Source organism: Physella acuta, unplaced genomic scaffold (assembly GCF_028476545.2).
Source record: "Physella acuta isolate Inbredline_101_S28 unplaced genomic scaffold, ASM2847654v3 ptg000353l, whole genome shotgun sequence".
Classification (NCBI taxonomy): Eukaryota; Metazoa; Mollusca; class Gastropoda; family Physidae; genus Physella; species Physella acuta.
Window position 1 is genome coordinate 1,518,693 of NW_026731872.1, and position 22,796 is coordinate 1,541,488.

The 22,796-nt window shown below is 36.2% G+C and overlaps 1 protein-coding gene across 7 annotated transcripts in view; it reads right to left on the bottom strand.

The window, feature by feature from the left end:
* LOC131941212 (von Willebrand factor A domain-containing protein 8) overlaps window positions 1-22,796 on the bottom strand; it is a 75,775-nt gene that overhangs the window by 26,267 nt on the left and 26,712 nt on the right. For all 7 annotated transcript variants that reach the window (XM_059300274.1, XM_059300269.1, XM_059300273.1 and 4 more), the window contains 14 exons: window positions 20,635-20,750; window positions 20,205-20,314; window positions 18,972-19,078; window positions 18,369-18,517; window positions 17,050-17,125; window positions 14,623-14,758; window positions 13,715-13,834; window positions 12,970-13,175; window positions 11,762-11,913; window positions 7,551-7,647; window positions 6,646-6,784; window positions 4,826-4,983; window positions 2,260-2,319; window positions 557-676 (listed from right to left, as the gene is read on the bottom strand). In XM_059300274.1, the coding sequence (XP_059156257.1) occupies window positions 557-676; window positions 2,260-2,319; window positions 4,826-4,983; window positions 6,646-6,784; window positions 7,551-7,647; window positions 11,762-11,913; window positions 12,970-13,175; window positions 13,715-13,834; window positions 14,623-14,758; window positions 17,050-17,125; window positions 18,369-18,517; window positions 18,972-19,078; window positions 20,205-20,314; window positions 20,635-20,750 (1,746 nt within the window). The remainder of the gene's footprint in view (window positions 1-556; window positions 677-2,259; window positions 2,320-4,825; window positions 4,984-6,645; window positions 6,785-7,550; window positions 7,648-11,761; window positions 11,914-12,969; window positions 13,176-13,714; window positions 13,835-14,622; window positions 14,759-17,049; window positions 17,126-18,368; window positions 18,518-18,971; window positions 19,079-20,204; window positions 20,315-20,634; window positions 20,751-22,796) is intronic.

A 22,796-nucleotide genomic window follows, 5' to 3' on the forward strand; every position in this document is an offset into this window, starting at 1 on the left:
CTCCCTCTCCCCAACCTATCCATCTCCCTCTCCCCAACCTATCCATCTCCCTATCCCCAACCTATCCATCTCCCTATCCCCAACCTATCCATCTCCCTATCCCCAACCTATCCATCTCCCTATCCCCAATCTATCCTAACCCCTTTCCCTGATCCTTGCTTTATCACTATCCATATCTCTTTCCCTAATCCTATGCCTAACCATATCCCTAACTCGATCCCAAATGCTATTGCAATCTTAACGTTCACCTATCCTTATCTATATCTATCAGTAATTACTGGAGAAATGGATAACAGGGGGGGGGGGGTCAAGAGTGTCATGTTCAGGGAGAGGGGGGGGGGGGTGGTAACTGACAGGGTGTTATGTCATGCTCACTTGTGACAACCAAACAATTTCATAGATCAAGTGTTCTCATTCTTAGCACAAGTCTAAATATGCAATGGCAAAATGTAATAGGGTGTGTCTACAATAGTCTTAGTCTTGTGACTTACCTCAGTATTAGAGATGGCAAAATGTAATAGGATGTGTCTACTATAGTCTTAGTCTTGTGACTTACCTCAGTATTAGAGATTATGCTTGGAAATCTTCTTTTAGAAGCCACAACCTCAGGTATTCCTGGACACATCAAGCGCCAGACTTGACCACTTTCTACATTCACAGAGATGACAACATTTGTCTGGAACAAGTTCAGCTAGCTCAGTAATCATTCAAGAACTGGATTCATCAATGGAACATTTGTTTTCATCAAACATTTTGTACTAAAGGCAAAAATCAAACAGAAGAACTGACAAGTTTCAATCATACCACTTGTTCATCTGTATATATAAAACAAACTGACGGGCGCCTTATATGAGCTATATATCGAAAAACTACTTTTGCCAAACAACCCCCCCTTTATATTTTGTGAGGTCATAGGAAAACGCCTAGGGGTGTCAGAAAAAACTTGCCATATCCGGGAAAAATCTGTCAAGTGGTCAAAACTGACTAGTCATATTTCCCTACATAATCTTTGTAATTTATGTGAAAACAGAGGGTAATTTCAATACAGATTTTAGGGTACTTCACCTCTGTACATCTGGCTATTTAAAGCCCTTAGGGTCTTTAGATTTGTCCAGATGCTGTATTTTTTAATATATACATAGCAATTGTTTGTGAAAAAGTAAACAAAGACAATGTCATTCGGTCTATGTACAAGGAAGGTAACTTTTTAAAGTAATAATTTTTAAATTTATTTTTATACTATTTTCAACAAAAACAGAAAATCACAAAGTATAGCATTAGTTTAGTTAAGAATTTAGTTATAAATTAAGTTATGTATCGTAATTAAATTTTTAAAATTAATTGCGAAATTTAATTTAATATAATATTTGAGTTATACTTTTAAGGAAGCCTTTGCAGTTCTAATCACCTTGCAAGTTATAAGTTTGAAAATATTCCACCTACGTTTCAATGTCATAAAATTACTGTTTTCAAATTCTCAATTATTTTATTTTAAAACTTAAGCAAAGCTAGGCAGTATGCTTAGTGTCAAATAATTCAATCATACCACTTGTTCATGTCAAATAATTCAATCATACCACATGTTCATGTCAAATAATTCAATCATACCACTTGTTCATGTCAAATAATTCAATTATACCACTTGTTCATGTCAAATAATTCAATCATACCACTTGTTCATGTCAAATAATTCAATCATACCACTTGTTCATGTCAAATAATTCAATCATACCACTTGTTCATGTCAAATAATTCAATCATACCACTTGTTCATGTCAAATAATTCAATCATACCACTTGTTCATGTCAAATAATTCAATCATACCACTTGTTCATGTCAAATAATTCAATCATACCACTTGTTCATGTCAAATAATTCAATCATACCACTTGTTCATGTCAAATAATTCAATCATACCACTTGTTCATGTCAAATAATTCAATCATACCACTTGTTCATGTCAAATAATTCAATCATACCACTTGTTCATGTCAAATAATTCAATCATACCACTTGTTCATGTCAAATAATTCAATCATACCCCTTGTTCATGTAAAATAATTCAATCATACCACTTGTTCATGTAAAATAATTCAATCATACCACTTGTTCATGTACAATAATTCAATCATACCACTTGTTCATGTACAATAGTTCAATCATACCACTTGTTCATGTCAAATAGTTCAATCATACCACTTGTTCATGTCAAATAGTTCAATCATACCACTTGTTCATGTCAAATAGTTCAATCATACCACTTGTTCATGTAAAATAATTCGGTCATCTAGTGGTGCTTCCAGTGGCTGAATTCTGACCTGAAAAAGTAAAACAAGTTATGTTAAGCTCTGATCAAACAAGTCATGTTAAGCTCTGATCAAACAAGTCATGTTAAGCTCTGATCAAACAAGTCATGTTAAGCTCTGATCAAACAAGTCATGTTAAGCTCTGATCAAACAAGTCATGTTAAGCTCTGATCAAACAAGTCATGTTAAGCTCTGATCAAACAAGTCATGTTAAGCTCTGATCAAACAAGTCATGTTAAGCTCTGATCAAACAAGTCATATTAAGCTCTGATCAGTACTATGGTCAGTACTATAGCCAGTAGTATGGTCAGTAAGATGGTCAGTACAATGGCCAGCACTATGTCCAGCACTATGTCCAGCACTATGGTCAGTACTATGACCAGTACTATGACCAGTACTATGGTCAGTACTATGACCAGTACTATGACCAGTACTATGGCCAGTACTATGGTCAGTACTATGGCCATTTTTTATGGTCACTACATCTTTAAGGAAAATCATTTATTTTCTTCTTTTCTGTGCACACATAAATGTTTGGGACTATAAATAAACGCTTTTTTATTTTTTTTTAGCAATAGTAAATCATTTTTGAAAAATAGATCACATCATTTAAAGTTAAAGTTTATGTTCTTGAACTACGTGTCAAATTTGAAACCAACTGGTCCAGTAAAAATGGATAAAATATAATTGACAGACCCATGACTTAAACATTAAGCAGGAGGAATCTCAAGTTCAATAAAAGCTTGTAAAAATTCATTTTGAAATGGGTACCTACCAAATTAACTTTTCCATTGTGTCAAAATAGCTTTCAAGTCAATAAAAGGAATTTTGAAGTTAATATGAAGGAAATTTAAAGCCAATATGAAGGAACTTTGAGGTTATTATAAAGCCAATAAAAAGGAAATTTGAGGTAATAGAATTTAAAAGGTGCATTTTAACCCTTTATTTACGGAATTAGGTTCTGAATGAAATTTTTTCTTAAACTATGTGTTATCATATTGCTTTTGGCACATTTAAAGCATATGTCGAAGGAAATTTCGTTTCACAAATTTTTAATTACCCAAACAGATATTGGTACTTATAAGTACCGTCAGGAATGTAGGACATTTTTTCCAAAAAAATTTTTTTTTACAAAACAGGAACAAACGATACAATGTATTTACTAATAACATGGCAATCATTATAACAGTCATTTTTTGTAATTTTCACACACAAATACAGCACAAAAGTATATGCTTTTGCTGGAAGCTTCCAATAGCTTACAATGAGCAGCATAAACAAACAAAAGCCTAGTCGTTCAGTACACAACTACTAGTAATATTAGTATAATTGTAGCCTACTAGAATGTTATGACAAGTCTACACTACAGTGTAAAGTTCATAAATAGAAGTGAGCTCGATATGTTTAGGATAGTTGAAGTGGCCTACTGTTTCCTGTTTATGGATTAAAATTTACCATATAGATCTATACTATATGCAGAAGTATGGACTGTTACTAGTCTACAGGTATACATTACGTAAATAAAAGTTATTTTAGGCAAGACAGTTTATTGCAGTAAATATAACTAACAAATTAAATCTTACTACTAGAAGTGGGCTTTGGTATACAAATGAAGTATACTAAACCTAGTAAACGAGCCTGCAACTGCTACCTTTATTCATGTTATTCTTTTACTACTAGAAATCAACATGTAATTATAATATTTCTTAGGTAAACCTTCTTATAAATGTGTAAATATCATTTTTTGAGTACATTTCGTTAATTAATTATCAAAATAATATTTATGTCACTCCACATAAAAAATCTGCCATTTCCTAAAAATTCTAAAAAAATTACCGTGTGCCCTGACGGTACTTATAAGTCCACTTGTAAACATCGATCTAATACATAGACAATTTTATTAAAATTGTATAACTAGAAGTTAAATGCGTTTGCCTGACTATTGGAGATGCCAATAAAAAATATTTGGGGATGAAAACCTTAAGAATAAGGTAAAACAAAAGAAAATCAGGAACGTGTATGAGAACGTTACAGAACAATTGTAAACTACCGATACAGGAAGACATTGAAATTTGCGCCACACCAAAGTTTTTGAAAAAAAAATCGATCCATCCAACTACCGGGGACTCAAGGTAGATAATACTATTCATTACATCAATAATTTTTAAAATTCGTATTTAATTAAATTTTATACAGGCACTTATTTAAAGCGGTACTTATAAGTACCGTCAGTAGATAAAGGGTTAAAATAACCAAAGACATCCTTAATTAATACAGACATCTAAAATGTTAACAAAAAGTCATTTCTAGTTAACAAAGTCATCTACAGTCAACAAAAAGTCATCTTGCAAGTTAATTGGGTAACAGCTTCAAATTTGATGCAAATAAAAAGCATTAAAATAAAAAAGTAAAACAAAAACAGCTTGAAATTTGATGTCAAATAAAAAGCATTATAACAAAGACTTATATCAAATTGAAATTTGATGTAAAATAGAAATGACCAAAAAATGTTACTTACGTGAGGTCTATATGATCCCATTGTTGATGGAAAAACATCATATAGGTCAATGAAGTGCACTGTATGTGATGTAGATGTCAGGCTGTATAAACCTATGGGATGACATGTGGCCACATAGATGACATCATGCTGCTTCTTCCCTGCTGACCTCCTGGCCACTAAAAATACAAGTGGACAACTTTATGTTTGACATAGTCACTAGTTGGGTCTGATACAAGTGGACAACTTTATGTTTGACATAGTCACTAGTTGGGTCTGATACAAGTGGACAACTTTATGTTTGATATAGTCACTAGTTGGGTCTGATACAAGTGGACAACTTAATGTTTGACATAGTCACTAGTTTGGTCTGATACAAGTGGACAACTTTATGTTTGACATAGTCACTAGTTGGGTCTGATACAAGTGGACAACTTTATGTTTAACATAGTCACTAGTTTGGTCTGATACAAGTGGACAACTTTATGTTTGACATAGTCACTAGTTGGGTCTGATACAAGTGGACAACTTTATGTTTGACATAGTCACTAGTTGGGTCTGATACAAGTGGACAACTTTATGTTTGACATAGTCACTAGTTGGGTCTGATACAAGTGGACAACTTTATGTTTGACATAGTCACTAGTTGGGTCTGATACAAGTGGACAACTTTATGTTTGACATAGTCACTAGTTGGGTCTGATACAAGTGGACAACTTTATGTTTGACATAGTCACTAGTTGGGTCTGATACAAGTGGACAACTTTATGTTTGACATAGAAACTAGTTGGGTCTGATACAAGTGGACAACTTTATGTTTGACATAGTCACTAGTTTGGTCTGATACAAGTGGACAACTTTATGTTTGACATAGTCACTAGTTTGGTCTGATACAAGTGGACAACTTTATGTTTGACATAGTCACTAGTTGGGTCTGATACAAGTGGACAACTTTATGTTTGACATAGTCACTAGTTAGGTCTGATACAAGTGGACAACTTTATGTTTGACATAGTCACTAGTTGGGTCTGATACAAGTGGACAACTTTATGTTTGATATAGTCACTAGTTGGGTCTGATACAAGTGGACAACTTTATGTTTGACATAGATTAGGTGGCACCGGCCCACCTGTATGGTGGATCAGTGATCGTGTGTATGGTGGATCAGTGATTGTGTGTATGGTGGATCAGTGATTGTGTGTATAGTGGATCAGTGATTGTGTGTATGGTGGATCAGTGAATGTGTGTGTGGTGGATCAGTGATTGTATGTGTGGTGGATCAGTGATTGTGTGTGTATGGTGGATCAGCAATTGTGTGTGGTGTATCAGTAATTGTGTATGGTGGATTGCTGAATGTGTATGGTGGATAAGTGATTGTGTGTATGGTGGATCAGCGATTGTGTACGGTGGATCAGCGATTGTGTATGGTGGATCAGCGATTGTGTGTGTGTGGTGTATCAGTCATTGTGTGTGTGTGGTGTATCAGTCATTGTGTGTGTGGTGGATCAGTGATTGTGTGTGTGGTGGATCAGTGATTGTGTGTGTGGTGGATCAGTGATTGTGTGTGTGGTGGATCAGTGATTGTGTGTGTGGTGGATCAGTGATTGTGTGTGTGGTGGATCAGTGATTGTGTGTATGGTGGATCAGTCATTGTGTGTGTGGTGGATCAGCGATTGTGTGTGGTGTGTCAGTGATTGTGTGTGTGTGTGGTGTATCAGTCATTGTGTGTGTGGTGGATCAGTGATTGTGTGTGTGGTGGATCAGTCATTGTGTGTGTGGTGGATCAGTGATTGTGTGTGTGGTGGATCAGTGATTTACAACAGCATCACAATGACAACTACCTTTACTGACAGCAACATCACAAACTATGTTGGCTTCATCTAAAGGAATCAAGGCATGAACTTCCTCTTCAGAGAACTTGTGTGACCTTGACTCTGTTCTGTCCAAAGTCTTTGTTTGCACACCTAGATCAACTGGTCCCTATTAGAAGAATCAACTGTTCAGTCTTTTGATCTTGTTCTGGCTTTCTTAAAATTATAACCCAGTAATATGACACTTTGTTTTTCCAGAATTAGAGATATTGCAATGTTTTAAATGTGCGCTTATATCGGCTTATATTTTTATATTACATATTATAAAAAAATTCTAGAGACAATATATAAATAAATAAATTTTTAAAAAAATATATATGTATATATATATATATATATATATATATATATATATATATATATATATATATATACTTATATACTTAATCTATATAACATATACATAAAATAAGAGCATAACCATCACACTTTACTGCAATGTCAGATAATAGAAAACTCAAGACACTTCATAATAAAATTCAATGGTCCTTTAAAAGCAATTATTATTTGCTTTGTTTCAATATGGAAAACATTTTAGTGTTGCTTTGATTTTTTTTTTTACTTTAAGTGCTAATGTATACACAATATAATTTGTCTTTTTGTCAGCTACACAAACAAATCAGCTTTTCTTAAAGCAATAGTGGGCCACAGATTTTTGGCCATTCAGTCCAATACACCCAACTGGTGCAACAGTTGATGACCATTTCATCAGCACATTACCAATTGTATATTTTCAGATATATAATTTCTTTTCAAAGTAAACAATGATGGTGCTGCATTTCTTAGATTATCAACCTAGAGCTTTACTAACTCATCCAAACCATAGAGCTTTAACTCATCCTAACCCTAACCAAACAGCATTCAGTTTGACTCACCCTGATAAATATTTGTTCAGTTTTCACAGCTAGTTTTGATTGGTTCATTTTTTCTTCATGCCATTGTCCCACTCTGACCAACGGAGGTAGGGGAATTCTGGAGAAAAAATGTGGTATAGTATATCACCATGTAGCCATAGTAAACCACATAGCCAAAACCTAACCATGTAGCCATAGTAAACCACATAGCCAAAACCTAACCATGTAGCCGGTACTAAACCACATAGCCAAATCCTAACCATGTTGCCAGTACCTAACCATACTTTACCACATAGCCAGAACTTAATCATATAGCCACAGTTGATCTACTGTATATGTGCCCTGTTAACTTTCAAGGGAGAATTTGTCTGTAGTCATTATTAATTATTTGTCTGTAGTCATTATTAATTATTTGTCTGTAGCCATTATTAATTATTTGTCTGTAGCCATCATTCATTATTTGTCTGTAGCCATCAATAATTATTTGACTGTTAACAAACACTAAACTGCGAATGTTGAGGCTAGTTAATAGCATGAAATTTTACTCATCGTATTAAAACAGTTATCAAGAATAATTCATTTTGAAAGTCTACAAGAAAATCTTACTTTAGTCATTATAAAATTCCTTATTAATTTTGACTTTTTAATTCCATGGGGGTCATGGGTCACTTACTTTTTGTAAAAGGGGGCCGCCACTGGGAACCACTGGTCTAGAACATCACATAACTTGGTCCAGAATACATATAGCTTGATCTAGAACAGTGGTTCTGAACCTGGGTTTTATGGAACCTTAAGGGTTGGGTGAGTCAGTCTTAGGGGTTCGGAGGAGTTCAGGGCAAGCACCACTCTTACAATTTTGTGATGGGATTTGATCTGAGTGGATGTTGTAGTGGCCAATAACAGTTGACATAATTGAAATATGACAGAGGTCACAACATGACATAGTCATAAAGTGATCTATAATATGCATAAGTAAACATCATACCATGCACTTCTTTTAAACAGCACCACATTGTCTTATTATAAACATTAGAGAAAGGTTTGTTTATATAACGACAAAAAATTTTTGTATAGTTGACACTGTTTTTACTCTTTCGCGTAACGTGCAGAAAATATTAAATAAACGCACATTGCTTAAATATATTAAACGAATCAATGTCAAATACTATATTCGTTCAGGTTAGAAAAAAACTAATGAATAAAAATATTTTATAATTTTGCCAGGGGAGGTAATTCAAAAAGAAATTCAACTCTCAATAATTAAGTTATTTTTTTTTTATTACAACTGCATTGATTCTTTTATGTTAAGGTTCATAATTAAAACAGAAAAATGTTAAGATTATTTATTTTATTTTCTAATTAGTCTATGATCTCTCAAAATCGCTATTCTTGGTTTTTGTTTTTTCTGTTACTAAAACGGATGGTGAAATTAGACTTTTAGAGAATGCTGGAAAGGCTCTCTCTGGGCGCGGATGCCTAGGAAAGTGTTTTTTGCATTTGTGTTTGTACTGTGTTTGTGTTTGCGTTGTTCTCTTTTGTGTTTGTGTTTAGTTTTGTTCTATTCCCAAGTTGGTACATTTAAAAAAGATTCACTGTGGTAGAGCACGGGTATGCAGCTAGTATTTCTATATTGTGGAAAGCTTGACCTCATGACACACATGCATCAAGAATCCTGGCCCAGTAGTCAGTTTGAGCTGTCACAATGGTAGTTCATGTGATTTCTTTCTTGATATCTAAATCTTTTATACTAACTACATCAAGCAAAAAAACAAAGTCCCAACTCAATGCTCTGCAATGTCAAGTTGATCAAATTCTAATCTAGCACTTGCAAAACTTACAGAACACTGAGAATTATTAAGCTCCAATGAGAAGGAAAATACAAGAACACAATGCATGCTGAATTTAATGTGAAGCAGTGACCCTAAGATCCTAGAGAACTAGCAGTGACCCTATGATTGTGTAGAACTAGCAGTGACCTTAAGATTATATAGAACTAGTAGTGACCTTACATTTGGTGTGAACAACAGATAGTTATCTCCCCTTTCTTTTGTTATCTATAATATAACGGTAATCGCTATAGATTTTGGAACCGTAAAAGTAAACACACCACATGCTTTTTACTTGCATCACAGTGTCTTATTATAAGTGATAAAGTAGGGTTTGTTTATATAATGACTTGAATTTATTTTATAGCCGCCACAGTTTTTATTCTTTCGCTTAATGTAAAGGAAATATTAAATACACACAAATTGCTAAAACATATTAAACGGATCAATGTCAAATAACATTTTTGTTTAGATTCCTAGAAAAAGTGGATACATTTTAATAATAATAGGGTCAAAAAAATTAATTAAACATTAAGCTGTTTTGTAATTTTTTAAAAATAAATTCAACTCATGCTAATAAAAAAAATTTGAATGCAAAATCTCAAGAGGGAATTATTGTTGGAGTATTATAATTAGCAAAATGTGAATGCAAATTCTGTAGACGTGTAAGAGGACATTATTGTTGGAATATTATAATTAGCATGGTTTGATAAAAAGCTATCTTTATTCACTGAAAGTACTGTTTACTAAGGATAATTTTGAATCAACTATTCAGCAACATTATACACGTGTCACCACATTCATTAGGTGCACAATGGTTTAAGTCATGAAACTCTATACTCTATTGTGAATGTTCTATCTTTCGGTTTGCGGATGTTGTGTTTGTGTTGTGTCTAGCTTTGTTCTGTTCCCAAGTTGGTACATTTAAAAAAGATGTACCATGGTGGAGCACAGGTATGCAGCTAGTTGAATATAATAATATTTCTATTACATTTTTATGACTTAACTGATGTCTAATTAGATTAAAAAATAGATATTCTTGCATTGCCACCAGGGGTGTTTTTGCTACTGGAAAGTTAGAACAAAATTACAAGATTTGCCACATCCCACAAACAAAAGGAACAAAAAAAAAAAGATTATGAACAAAATAAATTGTAGAGGGGACTCTGTGTTCTGGATAATAAAAGCATTTCTAGACTACCAAAATGATCAAGCTTAAACAGCCTCCATTTTAAAACATGAATTAGTCAAACTAAGGAAATTGAACAAAAATCTGATTCTTGAATCCAGAATCTCCCAGAAAAGTGTCAGCCCTAAATGCTGTAACAAACTTGATTCAACAAGAATTTGTGATAAGCTCAAACACAAAACTCAAAATTATCTTGAGAGCTTTTAATAGTCAATTCATTCACATCCGTGACAAAACATAATCCAGTCTCTCAAAATTCACAGGAATACAAAAAGACTCACCAAGTTTTATTTTCTGTTTTGTGCATGTGTAATTTGAAATACTTGAAAGAATCAAATCCATTTATGCTTAAAAAACTTTAAGCTCCACATGAATCAATTGAATCTAGAACTTCACCCCCAGCTATTACTCTTGGACACCCCCCTCAATTACACCCAGATCAATTAGCCCCCTCCCCCTGCAGTAGCCCCCTCTCCCCCTACAGTAGCCCCCATCCCCCTGCAGTAACCCCCCCCCCTCCTTTACTTATTGTCCCTATGGAGAAAACACCCACAAGCAACATGAAGAAAACTTCTATACAAAGCGCAGAGAAAGTTTATTCCCAGCAGAAAATATACTAACACTAAGAATAACCACAGCCCTAACCCCCACATTGCGTTATGGAAGTTTCTTTTAATGCATGGACTAGGTTTTGAGTTCATTTGTAAATGACAGGGCGCTATTTTGGGGGAAAAAAAATTACAAGGGTAACTGATCCGTGGGGGGGGGGGGGGATGTTGGGCAGAAATGTCGAGCAGGAAAGTATCCCATCCTACTCTGTAATCTACTGGAGCTTACTCTTTAGCTAATGTTATAGAAGCCTGGGTACTCCCCACTGGTATCCCATCCTACTCTGTAATCTACTGGAGCTTACTCTTTAGCTAATGTTATAGCAGCCTGGGTACTCCCCACTGGTATCCCATCCTACTCTGTAATCTACTGGAGCTTACTCTTTAGCTAATGTTATAGCAGCCTGGCTACTCCCCACTGGTATCCCATCCTACTCTGTAATCTACTGGAGCTTACTCTTTAGCTAATGTTATAGCAGCCTGGCTACTCCCCACTGGTATCCCATCCTACTCTGTAATCTACTGGAGCTTACTCTTTAGCTAATGTTATAGCAGCCTGGCTACTCCCCACTGGTATCCCATCCTACTCTGTAATCTACTGGAGCTTACTCTTTAGCTAATGTTATAGCAGCCTGGCTACTCCCCACTGGTATCCCATGCTTGTGCATTGTTTCAACAATGGTTTCCTGCAGCTCTTTGTTGTACGAGTCAAAATCAAAAACATTTCGAACTACAGTAGTTAAGCCTTCATTTGGGTAATTCTGTAATAGCAAGATGGAATCAAATCATTTGAAACAATTAAACATGCAATAATCTAGTCCAAGTATAAATGTCTATTGCAGACTCAATAATTAATGTCTAATGGAGACCCAGGAATTAATGTCTAATGGAGACCCAGGAATTAATGTCTAATGAAGACCCATCAATTAATGTCTAATGGAGACCCAGGAATTAATGTCTAATGGAGACCCAGGAATTAATGTCTAATGGAGACCCATCAATTAATGTCTAATGGAGACCCAGGAATTAATGTTTAATGGAGACCCAGGAATTAATGTTTAATGGAGACCCAGGAATTAATGTTTAATGGAGACCCAGGAATTAATGTTTAATGGAGACCCAGGAATTAATGTCTAATGGAGACCCAGGAATTATGTTTAATGGAGACCCAGGAATTAATGTTTAATGGAGACCCAGGAATTAATGTTTAATGGAGACCCAGGAATTAATGTCTAATGGAGACCCAGGAATTAATGTTTAATGGAGACCCAGGAATTAATGTCTAATGGAGACCCAGGAATTAATGTTTAATGGAGACCCAGGAATTAATGTCTAATGGAGACCCAGGAATTAATGTTTAATGGAGACCCAGGAATTAATGTTTAATGGAGACCCAGGAATTAATGTTTAATGGAGACCCAGGAATTAATGTCTAATGGAGACCCAGGAATTAATGTTTAATGGAGACCCAGGAATTAATGTCTAATGGAGACCCAGGAATTAATGTTTAATGGAGACCCAGGAATTAATGTTTAATGGAGACCCAGGAATTAATGTCTAATGGAGACCCAGGAATTAATGTCTAATGGAGACCCAGGAATTAATGTCTAATGGAGACCCAGGAATTAATGTCTAATGGAGACCCAGGAATTAATGTCTAATGGAGACCCAGGAATTAATGTCTAACCTAGACTTATAATGTCTATTGTTTACTAATTGGTCAATGTAAAAACTTGACAAGAGTCAAACTAAATATACTTGAAGACTTTTGTAGACTAACTAGCATTAGCATATGTGGATCAAATGAAAGAAATTACCTCCAAATGTCTGACCATATTGACCACTTCTCTTGTGGAGTAGGGATAGTTGATGAGTCCCTGGTCAGCCATCTGTCTGAGCTCAGCAAAAGCTGAAACCAGCCGTTTTAATGTCGTCTCTGACACGTTAGGGCCATACTGCTTCAACATTGCCAGTTCTGATTCCATGTCAGGGTTATCAATGGCATGACAGCTGAAGATGTCACCTGTGGATTTCAATGACATGACAGCTGAAGATGTCACCTGTGGGTTATCAATGGCATGACAGCTGAAGATGTCACCTGTGGATTTCAATGACATGACAGCTGAAGATGTCACCTGTGGGCTATCAATGACATGACAGCTGAAGATGTCACCTGTGGGCTATCAATGACATGACAGCTGAAGATGTCACCTGTGGGTTATCAATGACATGACAGCTGAAGATGTCACCTGTGAGAACAGTCAGACCACCTGCATGACAGCTGAAGAGAAAGTTCTAAGACCTTTTACAGTGTTCTAAGACCTTTTTGAGTCTTTTAGAGTGAGTTCTATGACCTTTTAGAATGAGTTCTATGACCTTTTAGAGTGAGTTCTATGACCTTTTAGAGTGAGTTCTATGACCTTTTAGAATGAGTTCTATGACCTTTTAGAATGAGTTCTATGACCTTTTAGAGTGAGTTCTATGACCTTTTAGAGTGAGTTCTATGACCTTTTGCAGAGTTTACAATTTGTAAAAAAAAACAAAATTCTTCTCATGACTTACCCATGGCACCAAAAAAGTCATTGCCTAAGAAAGGAAATCCTGGTCTATTGGCCAGAACAATCATGCGGAAATCGGGGTGAGTTTTGATTATATTCTTACTTGATGACAGGCTGGAGTTGGCTGCAAATTTAGAAATAGATCAAGTTCAACACTGGCTTCTTTAAGTAAGAAAACAAACCTAACCCTATGGACAAATTATAACTTCCTTAAGTAGTAGAGCAGGAGTGATCTCCCCTTAACTTTCTTGAATATTCTTTTATAACACTACTGAGTTGGAAGTTCTGGATATGAACATGATTTTTAATCAATTTTTAAAAATAGAAAAAAGAATTGTGGGACCAAATGAACAGCAAACAACATATGTGAAATAATGTGGAACAATTAGTACTTTATAAAGAAAAAATTAATTTTCAAAGAGTTAATTATCCAATTAAATAACATTTTATGTCCCAATACACTGTCTTCAAGTCTTGACCTACGTAAAAAGTTTGAAATAACTCGGTCTGGTAGAAAAGTTCAAAATTTTGTGGGCAATTTTCCAACTGTGACAGACAATACACAGAGGAAAAAAGTTAAAAATAAATTCATACGTGTTTTTTGAGAGATAAGAAATAGCGTAAAGTTCTACTTCTGGTTACCAGAAATTAGTCAAAATTTGAAAGAAAAATATATTAGAACTTTTCACTTTATGTTTTTCCAACTCAGGGAGGTGTAAAACAGCGAGATTTATCAAAATCTCGAGTTTTTTTGCACAATTACAATACTTTATCTATACTTCATATACGAGAAAGTAAAAATAAACTTTACACTATTAAAAAATTATAACTTCTTTAGGTATAAAATCAAATGCACACATTCTAAACTAATTAAACTAATCTATCAACAATGAAACTAATCAATATACTAACCACTAACTATTCTCCGACCATCTGAAAGAAACATTTCTCCTGACTGGACCAGAGATTTTAAAATACAGGTGACATTAGTTGCTGCTTTATCTGCTTCATCCACCACAAGTACATGGCCCAGTTTAACAGCTACCACCTACAACACAAAGGTTTAACAGCTACCACCTACAACACAAAGGTTTAACAGCTACCACCTACAACACAAAGGTTTAACAGCTACCACCTACAACACAAAGGTTTAACAGCTACCACCTACAACACAAAGGTTTAACAGCTACCACCTACAACACAAAGGTTTAACAGCTACCACCTACAACACAAAGGTTTAACAGCTACCACCTACAACACAAAGGTTTAACAGCTACACCTACAACACAAAGGTTTAACAGCTACCACCTACAACACAAAGGTTTAACAGAATCAAGTTCCACTATCCTAAAGTCTAATACAATGAAATTCAAGTTCCACTACCCTACTCCACAAGTGTAATTCCTACTCCACAAGTCTAATTCAATGAGATTCAAGTTACACTATCCTAAAGTCCAATTTAATGAGATTCAAGGACTTTCTTTGCCCAAACTTAAGTTATTTAAAGGTAAACAATGCCTGTTCTTGGATCATATTTATCGGGGCACTGGAAAGTCTTGGGTGGACGTTAATGACTCAGCGCCTAAGTGTCTGGGACATAGAGACTCTCGTTAGCCCCTGATTACAATACTGCAGGGGCGCAGTGTACGGCCCCTGGCTCGGTTTAATCATTGCATGTTGTGTGCCACCTTGTCAATAATGTAGGGTGCTCCTTACAACTAACGTAGGCGCCATAGGACAGCGTAGGATGCCAAATAGCACCCTGCTGGTGTGCCAGCCGACATGATTGATTATGTTTAGTGAACGACTAAAATCCCATGTTATGCATAGTCAATCGCACTGTTTAAACCAAACAAAGGCTCTATAGCGCTCACGGGTTAGCCTGGGGCCCCACATTGCACCTTGCTGGTGAATGCGCCTGATTCAATATAGTGAGTGACTATAACTCCCCATCTTATCCATTGTCTATCGCACTGTTTAGAATGAACATAGGCGCCATTGCGCTCACAGGAAACCCCATGGCGTCAAATCGCGCCTGAAGTCACGCCTGATTCAATATAATTAATTATTATTGTTGACCATCATGTCTTTAGTGTATAGTTTCATGCTGATCAGATCAATGCATAAAAGACAGACAGACAGACAAACATTGCTTTATATATATATATGTATGTATACTTTGGAAATCAGCCATCTTGAGCTTACTGAAGATGCTGGCAGAGATGTGGCATGGAGGTGATAGGCAGAGGACTTTGTTCATTTACTCACTAATGATAAACTCTTTTGGTCACTTACTTGGTACAGTCTTGACGCTAAACTCCTAAACTTAATGGAACTCAAGTTTACTGAAAATAGTTCAACTTCAATCCTACTTGATAGTTTAGAATGACATTTGCTGAATTATCGTGCAGGCCATTTAAAACAAACCTGTTAAGGAGGTATGTCTGTTTCTCTCTCTCTGTATGTTGTGGAGCTGAGTTAGACATGTATGTAAATAGCGGAAATGTCTGTTTCTCTCTCTCTGTATGTTGTGGAGCTGAGTTAGACGTGTATGTAAATAGCGGAAATGTCTGTTTCTCTCTCTCTGTATGTTGTGGAGCTGAGTTAGACGTGTATGTAAATAGCGGAAATGTCTGTTTCTCTCTCTCAGTATGTTGTGGAGCTGAGTTAGACGTGTATGTAAATAGCGGAAATGTCTGTTTCTCTCTCTCAGTATGTTGTGGAGCTGAGTTAGACGTGTATGTAAATAGCGGAAATGTCTGTTTCTCTCTCTCAGTATGTTGTGGAGCTGAGTTAGACGTGTATGTAAATAGCGGAAATGTCTGTTTCTCTCTCTCTGTATGTTGTGGAGCTGAGTTAGACGTGTATGTAAATAGCGGAAATGTCTGTTTCTCTCTCTCAGTATGTTGTGGAGCTGAGTTAGACGTATATGTAAATAGCGGAAATGTCTGTTTCTCTCTCTCAGTATGTTGTGGAGCTGAGTTAGACGTGTATGTAAATAGCGGAAATGTCTGTTTCTCTCTCTCAGTATGTTGTGGAGTTGAGTATTTAAATGACTGCAGTGCACGATCAGTTGCAACTTTTTTGTAGTTTTCTTTTCAATGAACTGTGAAACTAACTAATGCAGATCCTCATATTGCAAATTTTGCTTGTAATTTAATACAAAAACAATCACTGGCTAAACTGTTCATATCTGTTGAATGTTGGGCACTTGTATTTAGAGGTAGCTCAGTGTAAATAAAAACTTGTATTTAGAGGTAGCACAGTGTAAATAAAAACTTGTATTTAGAGGTAGCACGGTGTAAATAAAAATTTTGAAAGAACAAAGTTTTTACTGACCAGAGGAGAGTCCTCATAAATAATGACACCATCCCTGACTGTGGGCTGGAGGGTCAAGGTCTGGACTGTTGTGTCCCTGAACAAGAAGACTTGAGTTAGGGGGAAGTGGCCAGAACAAGAAGTAGAAAAAAAAGTTAAAATTGTCTTGGGTCATTTTATGTAGTTGTGTATTTGTCTGCAGTAAAATCTTTGGGAAAATAATTGGCAATAGTCCAGGCAAATATAGGGGGTACGTGTGAATAGTTTGGGATAAGGATAAATATCATGTAATACTTCGGATTCTTGCAATTCAAAAATTTTCTTGACATTATAATTAACCAAAAAAATGACATTAGGTAAGGGCAGTTCAAATATTAACAATGACTGAACCTAACTGACCTGCAAGGCTGGACCTAACTGACCTGCAAGGCTGGACCTAACTGACCTGCAAGGCTGGACCTAACTGACCTGCAAGGCTGGACTTCACTGACCTGCAAGGCTGGACCTCACTGACCTGCAAGGCTGGACCTAACTGACCTGCAAGGCTGGACCTAACTGACCTGCAAGGCTGGACCTAACTGACCTGCAAGGCTGGACCTAACTGACCTGCAAGGCTGGACCTAACTGACCTGCAAGGCTGGACTTCACTGACCTGCAAGGCTGGACCTCACTGACCTGCAAGGCTGGACCTAACTGACCTGCAAGGCTGGACTTCACTGACCTGCAAGGCTGGACCTAACTGACCTGCAAGGCTGGACCTAACTGACCTGCAAGGCTGGACCTAACTGACCTGCAAGGCTGGACCTAACTGACCTGCAAGGCTGGACCTAACTGACCTACAGGCTGGACCTAACTGACCTGCAAGGCTGGACCTAACTGACCTACAGGCTGGACCTAACTGACCTGCAAGGCTGGACCTAACTGACCTGCAAGGCTGGACCTAACTGACCTGCAAGGCTGGACTTCACTGACCTGCAAGGCTGGACCTAACTGACCTACAAGGCTGGACCTAACTGACCTGCAAGGCTGGACCTAACTGACCTGCAAGGCTGGACTTCACTGACCTGCAAGGCTGGACCTAACTGACCTACAAGGCTGGACCTAACTGACCTGCAAGGCTGGACCTAACTGACCTGCAAGGCTGGACTTCACTGACCTGCAAGGCTGGACTTCACTGACCTGCAAGGCTGGACTTCACTGACCTGCAAGGCTGGACTTCACTGACCTGCAAGGCTGGACTTCACTGACCTGCAAGGCTGGACCTAACTGACCTGCAAGGCTGGACCTAGCTGACCTGCAAGGCTGGACCTAACTGACCTGCAAGGCTGGACTTCACTGACCTGTGTAGCTGGATGTATTCTCTTGGTCTATTTAAAAGCTGCAAGAATCTGTCAACAATTTTGTTTTTGCCAACCCCCTGATTGCCCACCAGCAACAGGTGTTCCCCCAGGGTAAAGTCCTTCAGCATGTCCTCCATCACATTTAGATGCTAAACAGGAAAATTAGAAACTCAGTAACACAATCAACAGGAAAATTAGAAACTCAGTAACACAATCAACAGGAAAATTAGCAATTCAGTAACACAATCAACAGGAAAATTAGCAATTCAGTAACACAATCAACAGGAAAGTTAGCAACTCAATAACACAATCAATAGAAAAATTAGCAAAGCAGTTGACAAAAAAAAAATTAATCTTTTTTTTTTAATCCTTTTTTTTTATATCAAGCCTTTAAAATTAAAAAACTATGTATGTCCTTTTGTTTTAGATGACAAGTTTAGAATGATGAAAACAGACTTAACCCTAACTAAAACCTAACCTGATGACTTTAACTAAAACCTAACCTGATGACTTTAACTAAAACCTAACCTGATGACTTTAACTAAAACCTAACCTGATGACTTTACCTAAAACCTAACCTGATGACCTTAACTAAAACCTAACCTGATGATTTTCATAGAACAGGATATCTGGAACTTTGGTTTTGTTTTGAGGCTGATAAACTGGAACCAATGTTGCACCAATTCTCGCCATTCCATTTTTTACTTCACCTGTATGCATAGTGTGTTATTGTTACTTCTTATAGCTTAAATAAGGTTGGTATAGATTTACATGAGGTTGGTATAGATTTACATGAGGTTGGTATAGATTTATGTGAGGCTGGTGTAGATTTATGTGAGATTGGTATAGATTTACGTGGGGTTGGTATAGATTTACATGAGGCTGGTATAGATTTACATAAGTTTGGTATAGATTTACGTGAGGTTGGTATAGATTTACATAAGGTTGGTATAGATTTACGTGAGGTTGGTATAGATTTACATAAGGTTGGTATAGATTTACGTGAGGTTGGTATAGATTTACATAAGTTTGGTATAGATTTACATGAGGTTGGTATAGATTTACTTAAGGTTGGTATAGATTTACTTAAGGTTGGTATAGATTTATGTGAGGCTGGTGTAGATTTATGTGAGGTTGGTATAGATTTACATGAGGGTATAGATTTACATGTGGCTGGTATAGATTTATGTGAGGTCAGTATAGATTTATGTGAGGTCAGTATAGATTTATGTGAGGCTGGTATAGATTTACATGAGGCTGGTATAGATTTAAATGAGGCTGGTATAGATTTACATGAGGCTGGTATAGATTTACATAAGGTTGGTATAGATTTACGTGAGGTTGGCATAGACTTACATGGGGCTGGTATCGATTTACATGAGGCTGGTATAGATTGACATAAGGTTGGTATAGATTTACATGAGGTTGGTATAGATTTACAAAAGGTTGGTATAGATTTATGTGAGGCTGGTGTAGATTTATGTGAGGTTAGTATAGATTTACATGAGGCTGGTATAGATTTACATGTGGCTGGTATAGATTTATGTGAGGTCGGTATAGATTTATGTGAGGCTGGTATAGATTTACATGTGGCTGGTATAGATTTATGTGAGGTCGGTATAGATTTATGTGAGGCTGGTATAGATTTACATGTGGCTGGTATAGATTTATGTGAGGTCGGTATAGATTTACATGAGGGTATAGATTTACATGTGGCTGGTATAGATTTATGTGAGGCTGGTATAGATTTAAATGAGGCTGGTATAGATTTACATGAGGCTGGTATAGATTTACATAAGTTTGGTATAGATTTACATGAGGTTGGCATAGACTTACATGAAACTGAATGTTCATAATCATCTAAATGATGTTCTTTTGTCTGTGGCAAAATCTTTGCTTCTTCTAGAGTTTGACTTAAAGCTGATTGAGCAAGTCTTGGCAAAAATCTTGAAAGCAAGGTTTAAACTTACAGCATGCATAGAAATATTGTAACATTTCAATCTTAATAGCTGACCTGACATAATTAATGTGACAACAGCTGACCTGACATAATTAATGTGACAACAGCTGACCTGACATAATTAATGTGACAACAGCTGACCTGACATAATTAATGTGACAACAGCTGACCTGACATAATTAATGTGACAACAGCTGACCTGACATAATTAATGTGACAACAGCTGACCAACTAACATTAATGTGACAAGAACTGACAATTAATTTTTTTTTAAACTGACCCTACTTAACAAAGAAATCAACTGACCTTGCCAAGCAAGCTTTGTGAATAATGCTGTGAAGGTCATCACTAGGATACTGTGCCAGTCTCTTGGCTATTCTCAGCAGTTGGCGAGTTGAGAAACTTGGTGCTAAAGATTGCAGCTGTTAGGGTTAAAAGATCTCAATTTAAAACTTGATGCTAAAGATTGCAGCTGTTAGGGTTAGAAGATCTCAATTTAAAACTTGATGCTAAAGATTGCAGCTGTTAGGGTTAGGGTTAGAAGATCTCAATTTAAAACTTGATGCTAAAGACTGCAGCTGTTAGGGTTAGGGTTAGAAGATCTCAATTTAAAACTTGATGCTAAAGATTGCAGCTGTTAGGGTTAGGGTTAGAAGATCTCAATTTAAAACTTGGTGCTAAAGATTGCAGCTGTTAGGGTTAGAAGATCTCAATTTAAAACTTGATGCTAAAGATTGCAGCTGTTAGGGTTAGAAGATCTCAATTTAAAACTTGATGCTAAAGATTGCAGCTGTTAGGGTTAGAAGATCTCAATTTAAAACTTGATGCTAAAGATTGCAGCTGTTAGGGTTAGAAGATCTCAATTTAAAACTTGATGCTAAAGATTGCAGCTGTTAGGGTTATGGTTAGAAGATCTCAATTTAAAACTTGGTGCTAAAGATTGCAGCTGTTAGGGTTAGAAGATCTCAATTTAAAACTTGATGCTAAAGATTGCAGCTGTTAGGGTTAGAAGATCTCAATTTAAAACTTGGTGCTAAAGATTGCAGCTGTTAGGGTTAGGGTTAGAAGATCTCAATTTAAAACTTGATGCTAAAGATTGCAGCTGTTAGGGTTAGGGTTAGAAGATCTCAATTTAAAACTTGATGCTAAAGATTGCAGCTGTTCGGGTTAGAATATCTCTATACTGCTAAAAAAAGTTTGTTTACATGTTTGAATATTTATTTGCTTGTTTTTTTGTTTGATTGACTACTGGAGAAAATCTGCTCTATGTGTAGGGCTGTAAAATAGTATGTAGGTAGAGAACAATTTTTCTTTTTAGACAGACGGTTAATCACAAATTTATTTAAAGACGTTAATTAATTTATTGATTTATTCATTGGTAGATTAACCACATTAATTTTAAAAGTTTAGAAAAACGACTTTACTTTGAGTGAATAGTGACGTCACATGTTTTGTTTACTTTTTAGTACAATTAAATGGCGGCTTCTATCGAAGAAGATTGTGTTCCCATTCCAATGTTTAACGCGTTCTAAAGCTAATTTTCCTATGGCTATAACTTTAACAATACGTCCGTTTGCTGTATTAATTACGTTCCAACACTTATATCAATTTTCAACTGTCTTTTTCATTTAGTTTTACTAGAAGTCTAGATCTAGATCACTAGACTGATGTAAATTCTACATCTAGAATCTATTTCAGGCCTAAATTATTTTATAAAAATCTTTGTTTAGATATACAATTGGCTAATTTAAGATAAAATTTAATTTGAAATAATTCTAGATCTAATTCTAGGGCAGATTCTAGGTTACCATGCAGGTGGCACTGGTTTGAGACATGTCAATGTTAATTTTTTTTCAATTATTTTTTGTTTGTTTTTTGTTGTGAATGATAAAGTTGCCTTTGCCTATTGGATCTTAGCGGGATACAGGGCAGGTGAAGTAGAGTTAACCTGTTTCTTTGTCCTCAGTATATAACGTGGATACTGTGGTCAGAGCCATACTCAGCCTAAAAATTTTTTTTTAAAGATAAAACATGTTGTTTGAGACTTGGCGGAACACTGGGCAGGTGAAGTAGTGTTGGGTAGGTGTAAAGTTCACCTGTGACGTCAGAATATGAAGAGATAGTGTGGTCAAACCCATGCTCAGCCAAAAGCTGTGTTTTCAAAGACAAAAACATGTCTGAGTTGGGAGGACACTGGGCAGGTGAAGTAGAGTTGACCTGTTTTTGTGACCTCAGCATATGAAGAGATTATGTTGTCAGACCCAGGCTCAGACGAACTCAGTGTTTTTAAAAGACAAAAACGTCTGAGGTGTGACGCCTTTTTGAATGTGGGGTCTGGTTCTTTTGTGATGATAAGTGACAGACGTGATGTCATGTATGGATGACCCTCGAAACCCACAGTTATCTAACTAGATAACGGGTAGTCTAGTCTCAGTTTAAAACTTGGTGCTAAATACTGCAGTTTTTCA